Source organism: Pantherophis guttatus, chromosome 6 (assembly GCF_059756535.1).
Source record: "Pantherophis guttatus breed Tessera chromosome 6, ASM5975653v1, whole genome shotgun sequence".
Taxonomy (NCBI): domain Eukaryota; kingdom Metazoa; phylum Chordata; class Lepidosauria; order Squamata; family Colubridae; genus Pantherophis; species Pantherophis guttatus.
Window position 1 is genome coordinate 12,728,082 of NC_142068.1, and position 21,820 is coordinate 12,749,901.

The window sequence follows — 21,820 nt, forward strand, 5'->3', positions numbered from 1 at the left end:
CATTTTTAATATTGCACTAAATCAGGAGTTCTCAATTACAGCCCCTGGGCCGGATACGTGCAATGAACGCTTGTGTTACTGCAGAGAGTCTCCCTCTTTGCGGTCTTTTTGTGGTGGCGAAGAGCCGGAGGGTCTCGTTCCAGTGGGGCTGCATCATGGCCTGGAACTGGCTGACCATCTCACCCCGCTGAGCCTCCAGGCGCTGGTACCTGGCCTTGTACCCCCGCAGGTCTTCCCTCTACTTGGAAAGCCTATGCTCATAGTCCTCAGTTAGGTGCTTCTGCTGAGCCTCCTTGGTCAGATCCAATTTGAATTGAGCTGTTTTGCCAACTCTTTCTCGTGGTGACTGCTTAGCTCCAACAACTGCTTCCTGTTGGGGCCCTAAGGAGCCCAGGCGGGGAGGCGAGCAGCTGGCCACTCCCACCCACTCACATGACCACCTAGGCATGCCCACCCAACTGGTCATTAGGCAGATCATAGTAGAGGTCTGCAGAATTTAAAATTATGAATTTAGTGGTCCCTGAAGTCCGAAAGGTTGGTGACCCCTGCTCTGGAGGACCCATTGTTATCCACACATAATTCCAGTAATCCTTTCCGTTGTTGTACAAATTATCCTAACTGCATCCAGAAACTGCAAATTAATAGTGGAATTATGGTTGAAAAACACTGATTTGCTTAAAGTTATCTAGTGAATTCAATAGAGAGGTATGAATTGACATCAGTGAATCCGTCATTCACAATACACACAGTTAGCCAGTTACTTTAGAGCAATGTTTCTCAACCTTGGCAACTTGGAGATGTGTGGACTTCAACTCCCAGAATTCCCCAGCCAGCGTGCAAAGATTTTTAAACATCTACCCATGTAGAAATGTCACTGCCTTTCTCTTTCTCTGCTGAAATGACAAAAACCTGACATGCAACAGAATAGAAACTATGGGTGGTTTTGTACAAAATTTAGCTGAGATCATGAAAATAAATACTTGCGCTCTCAAAGATACTCTCTAGACATCTTAAACTGTAAGCATTAGCTCACATTTCCTCATTGACCTTTGAGGCTAACTAAGAATTCTTAGAGACAGCAACATAAACACATACATGGCTTGGTACCCAACTATCTGTAGGAGCACCTTTTTCTGTGTGGATTAGATTATCCATCCAGTATATCTTTCCCAGAAGAACCTTGGGTGAAGTAACAGAAATTGGAGGCCAGGAGGTGCTATTTCTCAATTTCTGCTCTAATGTTGTGGAACACAGATAGTCCTTGATTTATGACCACAATTAAGCCCATAATTTCTGTTGCAACTTAACAGTTGTTAAGTCAGCTTTGCCCCATTTTACGACCTTTCTTGCCACAGCTATTAAGTGAATCACTGTGGTTGTTAAGTTAGGAACAACCATTATAAATATGAATCAGTTGCCAAGTGTCCAAATTTTGATCACATGAACACGGAGATGCGGCAACAGTCATAAGTATGGGGGAAAAAGGTCATGTCATTTTTTTCAGTGCCGTTGTGCAAATTTGAATGGTCACTAATCAAACGGTTTTAAGTTGAGGACTACCTGTACCTTCCCCTTAGAATTAAGACTTGCTCCATCTTTTCTGATCTTCTGGAAGCTACTAAAGAAAACTTTCCATAGAGCATTTGCAGGAATATTTTGCCCTCATCATCTTTAATGTATTGTGCTTTAAATTACTTTCATTGATTCACTTGCCAGTGTTACTTATTTCATTTGATTTCCTTTTGAAGTCTTTTATCTATTACTCATTATCACTATTTTTATGATTTATCCTGGTATTGTTGCCACTTTGATTAAGTTATTGTTTTCAATTTTAATTATTTTTATTATGGACATTGCTGATCATCAGTTTTTAATCCACGCTGGTTTGTATTGATAAAATGGTATGCAGATAGAATAAACAGATGTAATTAAAAAAAAAGGATTTCAGAATCTTATAGTTGGCCATTTTTGAATGACATTATATACCTTTGGCAAGTATAATAATTTGTGTTGGCAGTAACAAGTCTATACAAGTTTTCTTGTATGTTGAACAAGGCAATTGACTTCCTTAAATCCACAAAGCCAATGTCAGTCCTTTTTATTTCTCTTTTTGGCTATCCCATTCTCTCATTCACTCACCAGTGCTGGCAGTTCTTCTATATTGGGTAAAGGGATTTCGTAGTGGTCTGGAAATATAACAAGTTTAGCTTCATCCTCATATTCATAATCATCATTATTTAAATCGCTGTTAGATTCAAGATCTGTCAAGAGAGAGAGAAAGACAGAACATTATTGAAGAAGAAAAAAACTGCATTAACTAGATCAGGGGTCGGTAACCTTAAACACTCAAATAGCCACAAAGGTCCTAACCGGAAGCCCCTGTTCAATTCTGGAACCGACCGGAAGTCTGGTTCCCCCATCATAGTCTCCTCCTAACAAGGCGTTCTTTTTCCTCTGCTGACTAGAAGTTGGTTCCCCCACTATAGAGTCTCCTCCTAGTGCAGCACCCTTTTTCCTCTATCTGTCCTAACCGAAAGCCCTATCAATTGTGGAGCCGACTAGAGAGAGAGAGTCGCAGCAGAGGGATGAAAGAGCCACATGCGGCTCCAGAGCCACAGGTTGCTGATTCCTGAACCAAATTAAGGGTGCTCATGGAGATGTGCCTTTAGTCCTGTAAAGAATTGCTAATGACATGTTGTGATTACAGCTGAAATACTCATTTATGGGCATGGAGGTGAAGTCAGAAAACACACACCCCAAGTCATCTGCAGCAAACACCACATGCCCAGATACTTCTAAAAGCATCTCATCCTAGCTTTACCTGTGCTTAGCTCTAGCCTAACAACATCCTGTTGCTCCTCACTGTTCCTCAACACACAATAAGGCCCATTTCACATGCAAGGCATATACCTATCTGAGATTATTGTCATTGCCTGTTAATTTAGATCTTTTTCCAGAAGAAAAGAAAATTCCACAGTGCTTTTTCGAGAAAAGTTTCCTGTTAGCAGATACTTCTACCTCCAGTGTCTGTGGTGATTTCATAATCATCCTGGCTTGATCCAAAGGGGCTTCTTCCAAATGGTAACTGGACTTTCTTGAGGTTTTTTTCTTTGAAAACGTTTTGCTTCTCATCCAAAAAGCTTCTTCTGAAGAAGCTTCTTGGATAGGAACCAAAACATTTTCAAAGAAACTTCTTGAAGAAGCTTCTTGGATGAGAAGCAAAATGTTTTCAAAGAGAAAAACCGAAAAAAAGTCCAGTTACTGTTTGGAAAAAGCACCTTTGAGTTCTGTCTCCAGTTTCAGGAAATCTCATCTCTATCCAGAAGGTGAGGACATATAATGTTAGGAGTTATAATGCCTTGACTTCTTTTCCTGTGGAACAGAGGATCAGTTCTGCTGTTTAGCTGGCACAAAAAGCTACGGTGTTTCCCTGAAAATAAGACCCTGACTTACATTTTTTTGAACCTCGAAATAAGTGCTTGGCCTTATTTTCGGGGGTTATTATTTTGGGGCACTTGGAGGAAACCAGAGGAAATAGAATAGAATAGAATAACAGAGTTGGAAGGAACCTTGGAGATTTTCTAGTCCAACACCCTGCCCAGGCAGAAAACCCTACACCACCTCAGACAAATGATTATCCAACATCTTCTTAAAAATTTCCAGTGTTGGAGCATTCACAATTTCTGCAGGCAAGTTGTTCCACTTATTAATTGTTCTGTCAGGAAATTTCTCCTTAGTTCTAAATTGCTTCTCTCCTTGATTAGTTTCCACCCATTGCTTTTTGTTCTTCCCTCAGGTGCTTTGAAGAATAGTTTGACTCCCTCTTCTTTGTGGCAACCCCTGAGATATTGGAACACTGCTATCATGTCTCCCCTAGTCCTTCTCTTCATAAAACTAGACATACCCAGTTCCTGCAACCGTTCTTCATATGTTTTAGCCTCCACTCCCCTAATCCTCTTTGTTGCTCTTCTCTGCACTCTTTCTAGAGTCTCAACATCATTTTTACATCGTGGCGACCAAAACTGAATGCAATATTCCAAGTGTGGCCTTACCAAGGCATTATAAAGTGGTATTAACACTTCACATGATCTTGATTCTATCCCTCTGTTTATGCAGCCCAGAACTGTGTTGGCTTTTTTGGCAGCTGCTGCACACTGCTGGCTCATATCTAAACGGTTGTCCACTAGGACTCCAAGATTCCTCTCACAGTTACTACTATTGAGCAAGGTACCACATATATGGTACCTGTGCATTTTGTTTTTCTTCCCTAAATAGCAGGGACTGGCTGTGCATGCGTCTAAATATTTTCAGGGAGGGCTTATTTTCAGTGGGGGCTTATTTTAGTGCATGCGCTCAAAAGCCCAATTGGGCTTATTATCCGGGGATGTCTTATTTTAGAGGAAACGATAATATGGGGGAAAAGGAAGGACAAGGATGGGCAAATGTTTTGATGTCCGCTATCATCAGGTGGCTAAAAGAAATACTGGCCAGAGAGGGAAGGGAAAGTGAGGTCAGCTGCTGGATATTTAAAAGCAGTGTGAAAATAATCGCCATGGCAAGTGGAGGGGTGAGTATCTAAAATGACATTTATGTTGAAGAGAGCTCTAAGAGGTGCATGTACATTTTGTCCCATCTAGAGCTCTGAAACCTGAAAGTCCTACTTAGCCTATTGAGGGATGGAAAAAGTGAGATAAAATTCACCCGTTAAAGCCATTCACCCATTAAAGCAACAATTCCCTTCTTATAATTGGTTTCTATATACGAAAGCTTCAAATCCATTATTTTTATTTATTTATCTACTGTATTACCCATCTCGTGTACATCAAGGCAAAACAAATGGTGAGCAAATGTAAATGTAAATATAAGTGTGTGTGTGTGTATAGATAGATAGATAGATAGATAGATAGATAGATAGATAGATAGACAGACAGACAGACAGATACGCACACATATACAGATATATATATATATAAACATATTAAAATTACAATAATTAAGGTACAAGTAAAGGTTCCCCTCGCACATATGTGCTAGTCGTTCTTGACTCTATGGGGTGGTGCTCATCTCCGTTTCAAAGCTGAAGAGCCAGCACTGTCCGAAGACGTCTCTGTGGTCATGTGGCCGGCATGACTCAACACCAAAGGCGCACGGAATGCTGTTACCTTCCCACCAAAGGTGGTCCCTATTTTTCTACTTGCATTTTTTACGTGCTTTCGAACTGCTAGGTTGGCAGAAGCTGGGACAAGTAACGGGAGCTCACCCCATTACGCAGCACTAGGGATTCCAACCACTGAACTGCCGACCTTTTGATTGACAAGCTCAGTGTCTTAGCCACTGAGCCACTGCTTCCCTTACAATAATCATTACAAGAAACTAAAAAACAATAATTACAACAAACTAAAAAACAAAGGTTTGGAAGGGATAGATGGGGTGCCTTCTATGTTAGGGTACCAAACACCTCCAACTGACAGGTCCTCCTTATGAAAGCTTCAAAGCTTCAAATCAATATTGTGCTCAACGTTTTTACACACAAATGAAGAAATTCCAACAAAGGTGATCTCCAGCAAGTTGGAAAAACGCCAGGCAAATTATCATGGTCTTTAACCATTGAGGAAAAGTCAATGGTTAAAGAGGGGAAGAGTCCCCTCAGAAAATATCATACAGAGTGAACTAGTTATTACAGACATATATTTGGTTTAACTCCACAAATGTCGAGATATAATGAACACGTCACTCTTCATTTTATCAATATGTATGTTAGGTGAGACTGAGAAAAAAACCAGTGATTCAAGGTAACCCCAAAGCTTCATGGTTGGAAAATTTCAATTCAGTTGAGGCCTCCACTTATTGCTTTCCCTAATCCAGAGATGGGGAACTACAGCCCCCTTATGACGTGCGAACTACAACTCCCAGAATTCTACAGCCAGCCATACTGGCTCAAGAATTCTGGGAGTTGAAGTCCACAGACCACAAAAGGGCCATAGCTCCCAACCCCTGCCCCTACTCTATAAAACTTTTGACTCTCAAGACCAGATCACAATGAGAGTTAGTGAAGGGTGCTGGTTATGATATTGGACTACAGGTAGTCCTCAAGTTATGACCATAATGGAGCCTCCCATCAAGATCATAATTTAGGACAGTCATTTTGACAATCTGATTTTGCAACCTTTTTATTTTGTGTTAAGCGAAACACTGAGGTCATTAAGTGTGAGAATCAGTTGGCAGGGGTTTGCCAAAAACAGGTGTAAAAATGCCTGATTTTTTGCATAAAATGCAGTCATGTGACTGCAGGACACTGCAAAAGGCCAAAAATGCAGCCTGGTTGTCAAGTGGCCAAAGTACAGTCACGTGACTGAGGGTGGTGGGACCATTGGAATGTCAAATACGATTGAAAGTAGCCCTGGGGAGGTCTGTTTAACTTTGAATGGTTGCTAAGCAACTACCTTTACCGGTGGACTTGGATCTGCATCTTTCCATTTTTAGTGCATAGGTAGTCCTCAATTTACGAGCAGTTGCTTAGCAACCATTCAACTTACAACTGTCATTTAATGTTCAAAATTACAATGGCACTGAAAAAAGTGATGGCCGTTTTTCACACTTACAGCTATTGCAGATTCCTCACAGTCATGTGATCAAAATTCGGACACTTGGCATATTTATGACAGTAATTATAATGTGAGGCCCTTTTGCCTCACATTATAACAATAATGTGACCTACTAACAAGCAAAGTCAATGGGGAAGCAAGATTCACTTTATAATTGTGTTACTAACAACTGCAGTGATTCACATAACTGCTGTGACAAGGTCATAAAATGGGACAAAATTCACTTAACAACTGTCTCACTTAGCAACTTAGAAATTTTGGACTCCACTGGGGCCGTAAGTCGAGTGAATTTGAGCTATTCACTTTCTCTCAGCCCTGTCTATCTCATGAATTTGATGCTGTAAGGAAAAACTGAAACAGGCAGTGCTCCTCATGCTGCTTTAACCTCCTGGAGGAAATGTGATAATTAAAAAAAAAATCAAAATAGCTATTTCAGTCATTTTGCTTTGCCACCCATTGATCCATATACATGCACCCTCCTGCTTGCATTATGCAAAGACAAACTTTATAAAAATTAGATTGCAGCAGAAACCACCCTACAGCTCTATCTATAAATACAAAGAAGCCTGTAATTGGAGCAGCAATTAATAAAAATTCAAGGTTTATATAGCAATAGCATTTAGACTTATATACTGCTTCATAATGCTTTTACAGCCCTCTCTAAGTGGTTTACAGAGTCAGCATATTGCCCCCAACAATCTCGGTCCTCAATTTACCGACCTTGGAAGGATGGAAGGCTGAGTCAACCTTGAGCCTGGTGAGATTCAAACTGCCAAACTGCTTGCAGACGGTGATCAGCAGAAGTAGCCTGCAGTACTGCACTCTAACCACTGTACCACCACGGCTCTATATGGCAGTACCCGTAAGCCTATGTTCTCGAATGATGTAGAGGTATCCCTAAACCAATATAGGATCCTTCAGTTTTCTAAAGATCATAATCCCCATAATCCCTAGCCAGGCAATAGCTATATTGGCAGGGAATATAGGAATTGTGGTTACAACACATCATGAAATAACCAAGTTTGTGAAGGCTGCTCTACATAATCCCTATTCGTAGGAGGAATTTCACAGAGAATAGAGCACATGCATATAAGTTTTATTTAAAATGATACTTATGAATTCTCTAGGCATATGTCATCACCATCACTTTTTGAGAACTCAAAAACTCAAAATAGAGTTGGTCCTTGCTTAACAACCACTCGTTCAGCAATGGCACTAAACGAGTGATCCTTACAACTGGTCCTCAGAGTTCATATTACAATGTCAATTATAATGTTGCATAGTCATTCCATAGTCATGTTGTCACCATTTGCAATTTTCTTTGCTGGCTTCTGACAAGCAAAGTCAATGGAGAAGTCAATGGCCATCCAAATATTATTTAACCCTCTGATTCTATAGTATTTCTCCTTGAAAACTATGACAGGTAATCCTTCGTTAGCAACGACAATTAGGACTAGAATTACTGACAGTAAGCAGCACAGTCACATGAAGTCACCCTTATGACTGTATCACTTAGTGAAAGCAACTCTGGTCCTAATTGCTATCACTAACCAAAGATTATCTGTATTACAATGTACTAGGAGAAGTCGAATCAGAGGGTTAAATATTATTTTGATGGCTATTCTAAAGGATATCTAGCAACATCTGATGAGTCATTCATTATCCAATTAGAAAGGACTAATTATTTAATCCAACAACACTGAGTTCTCTGGACCAGAAATCCACTTCTTTTAAAATAGCTTAACAGAATAACAGAGTTGGAAGGGACCTTGGAGGTTTTCTAGTCCAAACCCTTGTTCAAGCAGGAGACAAATGGTTGTCCAATCTCTTCTTTAAAATCTTCGGTGTTGAAGCATCCACAACTTCTGGAGGCAAGACATTCCATTGATTAATTGTTCTAACTGTCAGGAAATGTCTCCTTGGTTCTAGGTTGGTTCCCTCCTTGATTAGTTTCCATCCATTACTTCTTGTTCCGCCTTCAGGTGCTTTGGACAAACCCCCTCTTCTTTGTGGCAGCCCCTCAAATATTGAAACACTGCTATCATGTCACCCCATGTCCTCCTTTTCATTAAACTCGGCATACCCAATTCCTACCAATGTTCTTCATATGTTTTAGTCTTCTCTCCATTTGTGATGAAACAGTAGAAGTAGCCCCATGTGTCTATGTATATTTCCATGTTATATATAGAAATAACTAGATAGTTGTCCAGAAGGCTTTACACTTGTATGACCCAGAAGTTATTTTGAATAAAGGCTTCTTTTCCAAAATTGGCAAGCTCCTCAAAATGCCTACAGATCATCATAACAGCCCTGTTCCGTTTCTCCTTTCGTAGACGTTCCACTGCCATCAGCTAATTCCATTAAAAGGAATTTAGAAGTGCCAAAAAGAAGAGAATATTTGTAGCTCAGGAGTGAACTGTCAAGTCTTTGGCACTCTCTGAGCTTGGCTGTTGGCTTGCAAATGTTTCATTACCCAACTAAGTACCATCATCAGACACAGGTTAGGTAATGAAACATCTGGTAAGCCAATGTTTATGGAGCTTGTCAATCATCCAGGTCATGGTTTTCCCAAAGTTATTTTGAGTTATTTTGAGTGGAATAATTGACCAGTTTTAAGTTTCTGGGGGTTATCATAAAAGAGGACCTGACCTGGGACGCTCACATTGCAGCACTGGTCAAAAGGGCCCAGCAGAGATTATACTACCTGAGACTTCTCAGGAAACAACAACTGAATGAAAAACTGCTGATGGACTTCTACTGCTGCACCATAGAGAGTATTTTAACTTACTGCATCTGTCTATAATTTGCCAATTGCACAGTGGCAGATAGGACAGCACTCCAGAGGGTCAACGTCATTGCCCAGAGGATCATTGGTTGCCCTCTCCCCTCTTTGGAAGAGCTTTATATCTCCCGCTGCTTTTAGAAAGTTCAAAACATTCTTAAAGATCCATCTCATCCTGGGCACCCTCTTTTTGAACTATTACCATCTGGCAGACGGTACAGTATAATAAAAACAAGGACAAATAGGCTGAAAAAACAGCTTCTATCCCAGGGCAGTAACTATATTGAATTCTAAGGTATAGTGCAATATTAATGCAATATCGGGTTTTCAATTTCAATTATATAGAATGTGAAGGATGTGTGTTTGTGTTTTTATTTGTATAGTTATAATGTACATTGAAGATGGCATTTAATTTCGTTGTACGATGTGCAATGACAATAAAGTAAACTATTTTTCCAAAAGGAAACTGGACTTCCTTGGGTTTTTTTCTTGAAAACATTACACTTCTCATCCAAGAAGCTTTTTCAGTTCTGATCTGAAGAAGCTCTTGGATGAGAAGCAAAATGTTTTCAAGTGTGGGGGACCCTAAAAAGTCCAGTTGCCTTTTGGAAAAGCAGCTTTGGGACATCTGTAAGCCAAGCTCGGAGAGCATCAAGGACTCCACGGATTTAGAAATGCTAATGTCGAGAGCAGAGCCTATTTTCCTTCTAAGGGGCTGGAAGCTCCTCGAAGCTGAATCAGAATTTGCAATTAAAACTGGTGGCGTCATCAAGAGAGGTGCCACCAAATGGCACAAGAAAGGAGAACAGGCAAAGCAAAATAAGGCATGCTGTCAGCTCACAAAGAGTGAGGTGACGCAGGGGCCAGGAGCAGGAGAGGGGATGGAGAAGCTGTTATTTTGGGGCAAGCTCTCAGTGGGGGAAATTTCCTTCGTCTACCATCTGGCCAAGTTGAACAAGCGTCACTCCCAGGCGTTGGGCCGATGACAAATGTTCATCACCAGCTGACTGAAAACAGCAGCTGCAACTTCGGCTTCAGGCAATGTTGCTAACTGAATGTGCTAATTATAGCAGGATTATTAGATCCCAAATTGGGCTGCCAAACAAGAGGACTGTTGTATTCAAGGAAGGGGAGAAAAAGGAAGGTACACCCTTACATCGAAAAACACAAGCACAAAGGACTCCCAGGTTGTAAATTCTTCCATTTTCCCCAGTTCCATCCTATTTACAGGCGGTCCTTGACTTTGTTGTTGTTAGTTGCGAAGTCGTGTCCGACCCATTGCAACCCCATGGACAACCTTCCTCCAGGCCTTCCTGTCCTCTACCATCCTCTGGAGTCCAATTAAGCTCACGCCTACTGCTTCAGTGACTCCATCCAGCCACCTCATTCTCTGTCGTCCCCTTTTTCTTTTGCCCTCAATCGTTCCCAGCATTAGGCTCTTCTCCAGTGAGTCCTTCCTTCTCATTAAGTGGCCAAAGTATTTGAGTATCATCTTCCGGATCTGGCTTTCTAAAGAGCAGTCAGGGTTGATCTTCTCTAGGACTGACCAGTTTGATCGCCTTGCAATCCAAGGGACTCATAGGTGTCTTCACCAGCACCATAGTTCATAACCTCAATTCTTTGGAGCTCAGCCTTCCTTATGGTCCAACTTTCACAGCCATTCATTGCAACTGAGAAAACCATAGCTTTAACTATACACACTTTTGTTGGCAGGGTAATGTCTCTGCTTTTTAGAATGCTGTCTAGATTTGCCATAGCTTTCCTCCCCAGGAGCAAGCATCTTTTAATATCTTGGCTGCAGTCCCCATCTGCAGTGATCTTAGTGCCCAGGAAAATAAAATCTGTCACTACCTCTATTTCTTCTCCATCTAAATTATTTGCCAGGAATTAAGAGGGCCAGATGCCAAGATCTTAGTTTTCATAATGTTGAGTTTCAAGCCAAATTTTGCACTCTCCTTCTTCTCCCGCCATTCTTTCCTTCAATATTTTATACTCGATTCCTTTCTATTTTCGCTCTCTTAATAAACCCATGAGAGGATTAAAGAGAAGTGGTGGATCAAAAGATCACTTCGTGAACTGAGTAGGGATTAGAATCTGGGTCTTTCTAAATTTCAGATTCTAAATTTCAATCCAATATTTTAATCCAGGTTTTCCTAATCTGTCATATTGAAATAGAACTGCAATGGGTTTAATGATGTTGAAGCACAGAACTGCTCTAATCGCTTTACTACAATTGCTCTTAAAATTAATCCCAGCTAAAACTCATAAACCAACATTGTTCGGTTCTAAAAATACTAACTAAATTCATCCAAAATTCATATCAACCAATAATGTTACTGGGACCAATGAAAATTCCACAAAGACTCCTAAATTCTTCTGTAAAAGTAAAGAAACTCTTACAGTGATTATTTCCAGCCAAGTAGCCATGTCCAACACAGGAAAATAAAACAATTATGGTACCTCAAAGCCTTGTTCAAGCTTGGCAACATTGAGATTTGTGGATTTCAACTCCCAGAATATCCCAACCAGCATGCTACTTTATAGCAGCTAGTAATTGAACTTATTGCCTGGTAAATCAGAACACAATTGTAGTTTCTACCTGAAAACCACATCTTCAGCCATCAAGTACAATTAGAGAACTGTAATAAATAGACTTTTCTCTTTGGGGATACAATAATCCCTTGATCAAACGGGAGGAAAGGGGGTCTGTTAAATGAGAGTATCTGTTAAATCCAGATGAATTTTATGTTTGTATATTATGTATGTACATTTATTGCATGTGTAAATACAACAAGCGCAGAAGCATATAGAATGCAGAAAAATAACCTTCCAAACAGAGATCTGTTACAAAATTGTATTACATCTTTTGATATATCAGAAGTCTACACTTATGTAGAATTCAAGGAATGTTCACGTTCCTTAAAAGTACTATCCTATTCTTTGGATTTCTTTCAGTTCCAAAAAAAAGTTATCTCCATTTAATTTTTGAGATGTACTTTACCTATCTAAAACAGAAAGTTATTTACTCTGAAATAAAAAGGATGGTATGTTAATTGAGTACACTATTGATTTTCAGGATGATAAACCACTGGGAAAAGTATGAGTTTGCCAAGAAATATGCTAAAACAGAAGTAAACCAAGCTCCACAAAACCCAAAAAATCAGAAACTAGGTTGTTAATGGTACCAAAACAGGTTCGGAAAGGACTTTTTGAAAAAAAAATTACATTCTCTGCTTGTTTATGCATTTCTATATTTTCTTAGCAGTTCAGGCTCAAATCTAGAAAGTCAGTCCCAAAATTAAATGCAGCCTGCTTGCTAAGTGGCCAAAATGTAATCAAGTGATCATAGAGAGCAGAGTGGCCATTATAACTTCAAATCTGGATTATAAATTGCCCTGGTTAGGTCTGGTGTAACTTTGAATAGTTCAGTGGTGAAATGTGAAATTTGTTTCTATCGGTTCTGTGAGCGTGGCTTGGTGTGTGTGTGGGGGGGGGGGGGGGCTGGGTGACTGGGTGGGCGTGGCCAACTTTTTTTTTACTTTTAAAAGCATTTTTTTCTACCACCTCTTCAGCCGAAAAAAATGCTTTTAAAAGGCTCTGACGATCCCAGCAGAGTTGCCTGATTGTCAGAGGCTTTTGTTTTTTGTTTTCTTTTAAAAGCTTTTTTTTTTTTTTTGCTTTTAAAAGAAAAAAAAAGCCTCTGACGATCAGGCAACTGAGCTGGGATCATCAGAACCTTTTAAAAGCATTTTTTTATAACCTCTTCAGCCAAAGAGGTTGTAGAAAAAAATGCTTTTAAAAGCTTCTGACGATCCCAGCTGAGCCGCACGATCATCAGAGGCTCTTTTTTTTTTACTTTTAAAAGCATTTTTTCGGCCGAAGAAAAAATGCTTTTTAAAGTTTTTTTAAAAAGCCTCTGAGGATCGCGCGGCTCAGCTGGGCATGGGGGGGCAGGGATTTTTGCTACCAGTTCTCTGAACCACCCACCGCCATCGCTACCGGATCAGGCGATCCAGTCAGAACCGGGAGCATTTCACCCCTGGAATAGTTGCTAAGTGATCGGTCATAGGCTGAGGATTACCTGTATAGCGTCCATCCACACTGTTTTTCTTTTATGAATGTTTACATGGAACGAACTAGGAGAGAATTTTTGGAGAGGTATGGATGCATCTATCTGCAGCGTTAAGTCACACCACAGAATTAATCCAACTTTTATCCAACCATGAATAATAGATGCAGCCTAAGATCATTAGCGGTAGGGATGCGGTGGCTCAGTGGCTAAGACATTGAGCTTGCTGATCGAAAGGTCGGCAGTTCAGCAGTTCGAATCCCTATGCCGCGTAACAGGGTGAGCTCCCGTTACTTGTCCCCGCTTCTGCCAACCTAGAAGTTAGAAAGCACGTAAAAATGCAAATAGAAAAATAGGGACCACCTTTGGTGGGAAGGTAACAGCGTTCCATGCACCTTTGGCATTTAGTCATGCCGGCCACCTGACCACGGAGACATCTTCAGACAGCACTGCCTCTTCGGCTTTGAAACAGAGATGAGCATCGTCCCCTAGAGTCGGGAACAACTAGCACATATGTGCAAGGGGAACTTTTACCTTTACCTTAAGCTCATTAGCTGCCTACTTGGGGGGGGGAGTCTTGTGTAGCAATTTGAACTTTATGATTCATCTTACTAAAATTTCTTACATTGCTAAATATGGCACAGCTCATTCTAGTCACAGCTCATTCTAGTCACAGCCCCGAAATAAAAGCTTTGCAGAATAAAATGAAATAAGCCAAAGAGGGGTCCCTGTAAACATGTTACTAGTCATACTGTGATCATTTTCTAAACAAATCTTACTTCAATTTGAAAGCAAGCCTGTACCGAAGAGGTAGGAATTTTAACCACTAAAATTCAGAGTTAAATCTGATAATCAGATTCATCAAATCCAATCTGTCGATCTACAAAGTGAACAGAGACAATCAAAGCCCACAGAAGTTAAAATATTCAAAATAATATTGATGTGAATTCAAGTTTCGGAGGAAACAGAATGCCGACCAGGCCTCCCAGGAATTCTACCACCACGATGTACAGTACTTAACCCGTGCAATAGCTTAATGACCGCAGCTGGGAGAGCCAAGATCTGGTCATTGAGTGAGGCAGTCATGTGGGCACCTCACTTAATAACTGTTACAAATGATGATAACCCAAATTCCAGGCTCAATTGTGGTCGTAAATTGAGGACTTACTTGTATATCTCTGTGCTTGGTTAAGCTACAGAAAAGGGAAGCTGGGGAGAGGAAGCTAAGGCAAGAAATCTGCCATATATTTTCTCTTGAGCAGAGGGAGTTTCTCTGAAATATTGGATGGCGGCAATTTGGTCTAGTGCTGTGATGGCGAACCTATGGCACGCGTGCCAAAGGTGGCATGCAGTGCCCTCTCTGATGGCACATGAGCCATTGCGCCAGTTCAGCTCCGCTGTGCATGCGCGCACACCTCCTGCCAGCGAGCTGGTCTTCGGGTCTCTGCCGCACATGCGCGGGGGGCAGGGCATGTGCGCACGCATGCACAGGGTATGGGGCGCATGCACAGGGTCCACACATGCAATGCATTTGGGGGGTTCGGGCGCGCATGCATTTGTGCACGCATGCTTTGGGCACTCCATCCGGAAAAGATTAGCCATCACTGGTCTAGTGGTTAAGGCACCAATCTATAAACCAGGAGACTGTGAGTTCTGTCTTAGGCATAAAAGCCGACTGGGTGACTTGGGCCAATCACCAGGAGACTGTGAGTTCTAGTCCCACTTTAGGCATGAAAGCCAGCTGGTTGACTTGGGCCAATCTCACTATTTTAGCACATGGTCTCACACTCAGGGGACAAGCCAGTCAGTCAATTCCACAATGTCAGGCAACCAATGAATCAACACTCAGTTGAACCCCCCTCCAAAAAAACATAATGGGGAAATATTAGGGGGGGAGGAAAACTAGATGGTGCAGGATTTAAAGACCAGGTCCTTCCTAAGTGTTGTGAGAAGGTACAGAAGGACTGTGAGTTAAGCAACCACAGATTGCTCATGGCAGCTAGTCAACTATGCATGGGTTCAAAGCAGGGGTGAAATGCTCCCGGTTCGGACCGGATCACACGATCCGGTAGCAATGGCGGTGGGTGGTTCGGAGAACCGGTAGCAAAAATTCCTTCCCCACCCCCGTGCCCAGCTGAGCCGCACAATCATCAGAGGCTTTTTTAAAATTATTTTTAAAAGCATTTTTTCTACCACCTCTTTGGCCGAAAAAAATGCTTTTAAAAGTTAAAAAAAAAAAAAAGCCTCTGATGATCACACAGATCAGCTGGGATCGTCAGAGGCTTTTAAAAGAAAAAAAGCCTCTGTCGATCAGGCAACTCAGCTGGGATCGTGAGAGGCTTTTAAAAGCATTTTTTTTACAACCTCTTCAGCCGAAGAGGTTGGCCACCCCCACCCAGTCACATTACCCCACCACCACCAAATCACGCCCACAGAACCAGTAGTAACAAATTTTACATTTCACCATTGGTTCAAAGATGCAACACTGCAGACCGTGAATGTGATATATATGTCTGTGGAGGTTCTCATCCACCCTGGATGGGTTATGTTCTCATCCACCCTGGGTTATGTTTTGCCTCAAAGGTGCTTTTATTTTAAAGGCAACTGGAGTTTCCGATGTTGCTTCTCATCTAAGAAGCTTCTTCGGTTCAATCCAAAGAAGCTTCTTGGATGAGAAGCAAAATGTCTTAGAAAAGAAAAAACAAAAATCCAACTGCCTTTAAAATAAAAGCATCTTTGCTTGAACATGAATGTGCTAGGACACCAATTCACCCAAATTAAGCACATGTATAAAGGCAGCCCCACATCTTCTACCAGATTTTGAGGCATCCAAAATAGATGCTGGTGGGCCACGTGAGCTGCATTTTCTGTACCTAGAATTTAAACAAAAGCCTCCATCCAAGTGGCCATCACACTGTCATTTTTAATATGACAAAAAAGAGTTTCATTATTATTAATTAGAGCTGCCCACTCTCATAGGCTCTTAAAACATATTACACACACTCACTCTATTAAACCCGTGGAGAATAAGCACATTAATTGCATTACATTTATCATACTCTACTGCATTAATTATACTCATATTCAACTTTAGCTCAAGAGACCTTGCATTTTGGCAGCATTTCTCTCTCGGTCTGAAGAACGTTGCCCAGAGCTATTCTACGGAAACAATTCTCAATTAGGTGCAAGAATTATGTGCTTTAATTTCCAGCCAAGACCATACACTATAACAGTGAGGGCGAACCTTTTTGCCGTCACATGCCAAAAGTGTGGGGGGAGCGTGGAGGGGTCACCCACACCCATAATTCAACGTGCCCTGCCACCCCACCTATGTGCGCGCGACGTCCGCATGATCCCCCCGCTTTTGGCATGCGATAGCACAGTGGGACCAGAAGTTCTGCTCTCCCAGAGGCTTTCTAGCAGCATGGGGAGGGTGAAAACGGCCTTCCCCAGAGGCCCTCCTGAGGCCAGGAATGGCCCATTACCTGACTTCTGGTCCCACCACTGAAAATGGAGTTCAGGAGGGTCACCTTCCCAGGCCCCATTTTCAGCCGCGATGGCCTCCTGCAGCCCTCTGCCAGCGAAGACAGAGCTCAGGGGAGATGCGGGGCCTTGTCTCTGCACACTTCTAATGACCTTTGTAGAAGACCTTCTTCTCTGTCTTAGGACCCTGTCCCTAAAACAAGATCCTTCTGTCTGAAGACCTTCGGGCATTTTCTCTATGTGCTTCTAATGACCTTTGTAGAAGACCTTCTTCTCTGTCTTAGGGCCTTGTCCCTAAGTGCTTCTAATGACCTTTGTAGAAGACCTTCTCTGTCTTAGGGTCCTATCCCTAAGGGTCCTATCCCTATCTTCAGTCAAGTCCTTGTCCCTACATGCTTCTAATGACCTTTGTAGAAGGCCTTCTCTGTCTTAGGGTCCTATCTCTAAGGGTCCTATCCCTATCTTCAGTCAAGTCCTTGTCCCTACGTGCTTCTAATGACCTTTGTAGAAGACCTTCTCTGTCTTAGGGTCCTATCCCTAAGGGTCCTATCCCTATCTTCAGTCAAGTCCTTGTCCCTACGTGCTTCTAATGATCTTTGTAGAAGACCTTCTCTGTCTTAGGGCCTTGTCTCTATGTGCTTCTAATGACCTTTGTAGAAGACCTTCTTCTCTGTCTTAGGGCCTTGTCCCAAAATGCTTCTGCTTATCATTGTAGAACACCTTCTTCTCTGCCTCAGGGCCTTGTCCCTACTTGTTTCAAATTACCCTTGAAGGAGACCCTGCTCTACCTGCTTCTAATGACCATTGTCATTAGGGTTAATGACAACCTATTTTGCAACCTATTTTTAATCTCTAGTCTGTATAACTCAACCTCAGGCCCCCAAGGTCAAACACAGCCCTGATGCAGCCCTCAATGAAATCAAGTTTGACAACCCTGAGCTAGGTGGAAAGAGCTTGAGGATTAAATATTTCCAAACAAGCGTAAAAGCAAAAATAATGGATTTGTTCACATAACGGACCTGGGTTCTTACTTCTTAAAAGTCTGGCTTGGAATCCCTTGCATATTTGTGATGCTAAATTAGAGTTGCCGCCTCTTTCTTTTGAAGCTTCACAGCAAGCAGAGTCCCTTCACAGTGAGATGCGCGGCATATAAATTTAATAAATAAATAAATAAATTCTACACTGAAGCTGAAACACGGCCAGTAGGTATGAATCATATTTTGTTTTGCTTAATTCCTCTTTCAACCCTTAACATAAGAACATAAGAACTTACTAAAATCCAGAAATTTCTTCATAAATGGGATGAAAAAAATTGAGAGAGAGAAAGAGAAAGAAATGGGTTGTGACAGAAAATAAAATGCACAATTACTCCAGCTGATCCCTAAACCTCAAAACATGCCATAATTTTCCATATATTCACTCAGTTCCTTTCTTCTGAGGTGTCTCGTTGCTTCTTTATCTCTTAAAAAGGAGGAGGAGGAAACTAACAATAAAAAGGGTCATAGCCAAAACAGATAATTTACAAGCACAAATATGCACATATACTGACCTCTACCAAATTACACCCTGCTGATTTCAGAAAAGCAAATGTGGATTTAATCCACATTTAATCCCATTTAATCCCAACAAAAGCCACACCAAATTCTTAGCATTGAGAAAGGTAAGAAAATGTGTTATCGATTTATTGAGAACAAAGGGCTTGTGTTCAACAAGCAAAGAGTCGGAAATTAGTCTCTCCCTTGTTCTGTCTCTTTCCGTGGGACCTTTTCAGCAACACAAAGAAAGAATTCATGATTGAGTTTACTAAGTCATGCAAAGTGTTTGTAGGGTACATTAAAGGGGGGGTGGGGAAACAGACAGTACATGAATCTTAAAGAAATTCTCAATGCAAGGAGGGAATCCCTCCACAGGACTGAAGCTTATAAAGTGATTTTTTAAAATTTATTTAAAAAATTATTTTTAAAAAATTATATAATTTTTTTTATAAAATAAAATTTAAAAGCCTCCCCCATCAGCTATAGAATTTGCACTTCAACCGGTGTGAATCAAAACTCAAAACATAAAAAATGCATGCACCTAAGGTTAGTCAGAAGAAGGGTGTGAAAACAGCTCTTTACAATACCTAAAAATAGCTTGGTGTTTCTCCTTTTTGGTAAAGCTCCACCAGATGCCCCTGTTACCTTCTGAAAAGAAAGAAAGAAAGAAAAAATAGATAAAAAAGAAGAGGAAGAGGAGGAAGAGGAAGAAGAAAGTATTTTTTTAAAAAAAAAAATCTAATGTTGCTACAAAGTCGTCTCCCCCTACCCCATATATTCAGAAAAAAAGTGGGAACCCACATAAAAGCAGTCTCCATTGATTCTCTGGTGTAAAATGGATGCTATTATCTCCAGTAACCAGAAATTGGTTCTATTGCACCACACAGAGTTGTCATAAACGCAAATTCAAAATAGCAACAATGATCATGATAATAGAATCACTACTTAATCATTGCACCTTGTTGATAGCGTAGTCATGGCACACAGAGGCTAAGACCTAATAGAGATTTAAAAGAAAGTATTCCAACTGGATTCATTCTCTCCTGAAAAGGTAGTCTTGTCTTTTTTTTTTTTTTTTTACTTACCTGCTTTTTAAAGAAAGCTTTCATCCTGCCTCTAAGTTCAGCCATCCAACCCAGTTGCCCTCTAAATACGTGGACTTCAACAGTCAGAATTCCACAGAAAACAAATCCCTTGACAAAAATGATGCTTTCCGCCATGCCCTTAAAACCCATTTTTTCCAGCAAGCCGGGCTGGCTTAAGAAGAAATTTTTTAAATGTTTTAATTGGTTTGTGATTTTTAATTTTTGGGCCAAATTTATATATATTTTTAATTGTTTTTAATATTTGTATTTCATGTTCTTAATTCTGGCTGTACACCGCCCTGAGTCCTCAGGGAGAAGGGCGGTATATAAATTGGAAATAAAATAAAATAAAATAAATAAATAAATAAATTCCACGCGTTTGAAGGGCATTCACATTGCAGAAAGTTGTTCTCCTCAACCTAGATTCGTCCCCAAACAGAAAAACCAAGTGCCACTAATGCCCTAATGCAGTGATGGCAAACCTATGGCACGCCTACCGGAAGTGGTATGCAGAGCCATCTCTCCAGGCACGCCAGGCATTGTCCGTTGCTCTTCCGTGTTCCAGCGTGCACATGCGCGTCAGCCAGCTGGTCTTTGCGCGCATGGGGGCACTGGAAACTGAAAAAGCAGCTCCCTGGCATGCATGCACTTGCCGGGAAGCTGAGGTTCTTGTTTCGGGCGCGTGCATGCGCGCTGGAAACCAGAAGACCAGGTGACCAGCATGCATGCACACGCTGGAAAGCAGAAGCTCAGCTTCCCTGCACGCACATGCATGCCAGTCACCTGGTCTTCCGGTTTCCGGCACTCCCACGCGTGCGCGCCGGGGAGCTGCTCTTCTGGTTTTCCCATGTGCCCCTGCTCCCATTTCAGCACCCGCTGCCGAAAAGGTTCGCCAACACTGCCCTAATGTGTTATAAAATATTATTGTTGGTCATATGTTTCATTCCTGTGAAGGCACAGAGAGCATTCACATCATGCGCCAACCTTTCTCAAATCCATGTTGTCTCAGGATGATAAACTTTGCAATTCAATACATTAAGAGGACAATCGAGTTGAAGAAGGCTGCCAAAGACTTTGTAACTGATTTAAGAATTTCCTTTTCCCCTCCCCCCTAAAAAAATCATGAGAACTGAAGCTCAACTTATCCTGCCACCATCACAAAAATTCAATGAGAAGTGCACACATTTCACCAAACATTGGTTACCACCATGCTTTCGATGGGAGTATGACAAATATAATGGGTTGAAAAAAATGGGTAGAATGGATATTATTCCCCTCTCCTGGTGGAGCCTTCTCTAGCCTGGAATACTCCAGATAAGCAGGGGGTCAGACTGGAAGACCTCCAAGGTCCCTTCCAACTCTGTTGTTCTGCTATTCTGTTGGGATTACTTTGAGCATACTGACTAAAATTCAGAGCACTATATTCCATCACATCTGGGCAGGACTAACATAGAGAAGGTTCTCTTGAAACATAAAATCTGGATCATAAGCTCCAAAAATATCATCACTTTTTGGAATATAAATATATATTATTTTCTTGCCATCTTTTCAAAAGCTAAATGTAGTAGCAAATCCGTGTCAGTGGAAACTACAACAAATGTCAACTTTTTGAAGAAAGAGGCATACAAAGTCATAATAGGAGCCTTGGTGGAGCAGAGGACTAAAGCGCTGTTAAATAGCACTTAGCTGCCAGCTGCCTGCAATTACTGCGAGTTCAAATCTCACCAGGCTCAAGGTTGACTCAGCCTTCCATCCTTCCGAGGTAGGTAAGATGAGGACCCGGATTGTGGAGGCAATAAGCTGACTTTGTATAAAAAAGAACACCGCTTGGGGGGGCCGAAAGCCCTACTAAGCAGGTATATACAAACGTATGAAGGCTATTGCTTAACGCATTGTAAGCCGCCCTGAGTCTCCGGAGAAGGGCGGCATATAAATTGAACCAATAAATAAATAAATAAATAAATAAATAAATAAATAAATAAATAAATAAATAATAAGATAATAAATCAACAATGTTTGGCACTGAATGATATTCCCATTGTATAAACTGGGTGTAATTTTTTGACCTTGGATCATGGTATTTCTGTGAAGGTACACCTGCTAAACACCCGTCCATAAAAGTATTTAAAAAGTAGAGTTCTCTCTAGGATCTAATCTGTTCTTTGGGAGTAAGCAAATACCACTCAATAAATTTAAATAATTACACAAAGCAACACTTCAAATAATTTAGCATGCTAGACCACCCGTTGCTGATGGTATAG

At 41.2% G+C, this 21,820-nt stretch overlaps 1 protein-coding gene across 7 annotated transcripts in view; it reads right to left on the bottom strand.

Moving 5' to 3' along the window:
• The window catches only part of USP13 (ubiquitin specific peptidase 13), a 109,586-nt gene that overhangs the window by 52,166 nt on the left and 35,600 nt on the right, over positions 1-21,820 (bottom strand). For 4 of the 7 annotated variants that reach the window (XM_034438924.3, XM_034438923.3, XM_087872497.1 and 1 more), the window contains exons 3-4: positions 19,062-19,122; positions 2,140-2,261 (exon numbers count right to left, since the gene is read on the bottom strand). In XM_034438924.3, coding sequence (XP_034294815.2) covers positions 2,140-2,261; positions 19,062-19,122 — 183 coding nt within the window. The remainder of the gene's footprint in view (positions 1-2,139; positions 2,262-19,061; positions 19,123-21,820) is intronic. The other 3 variants (XM_087872500.1, XM_087872499.1, XM_087872498.1) reach the window with 1 other exon arrangement.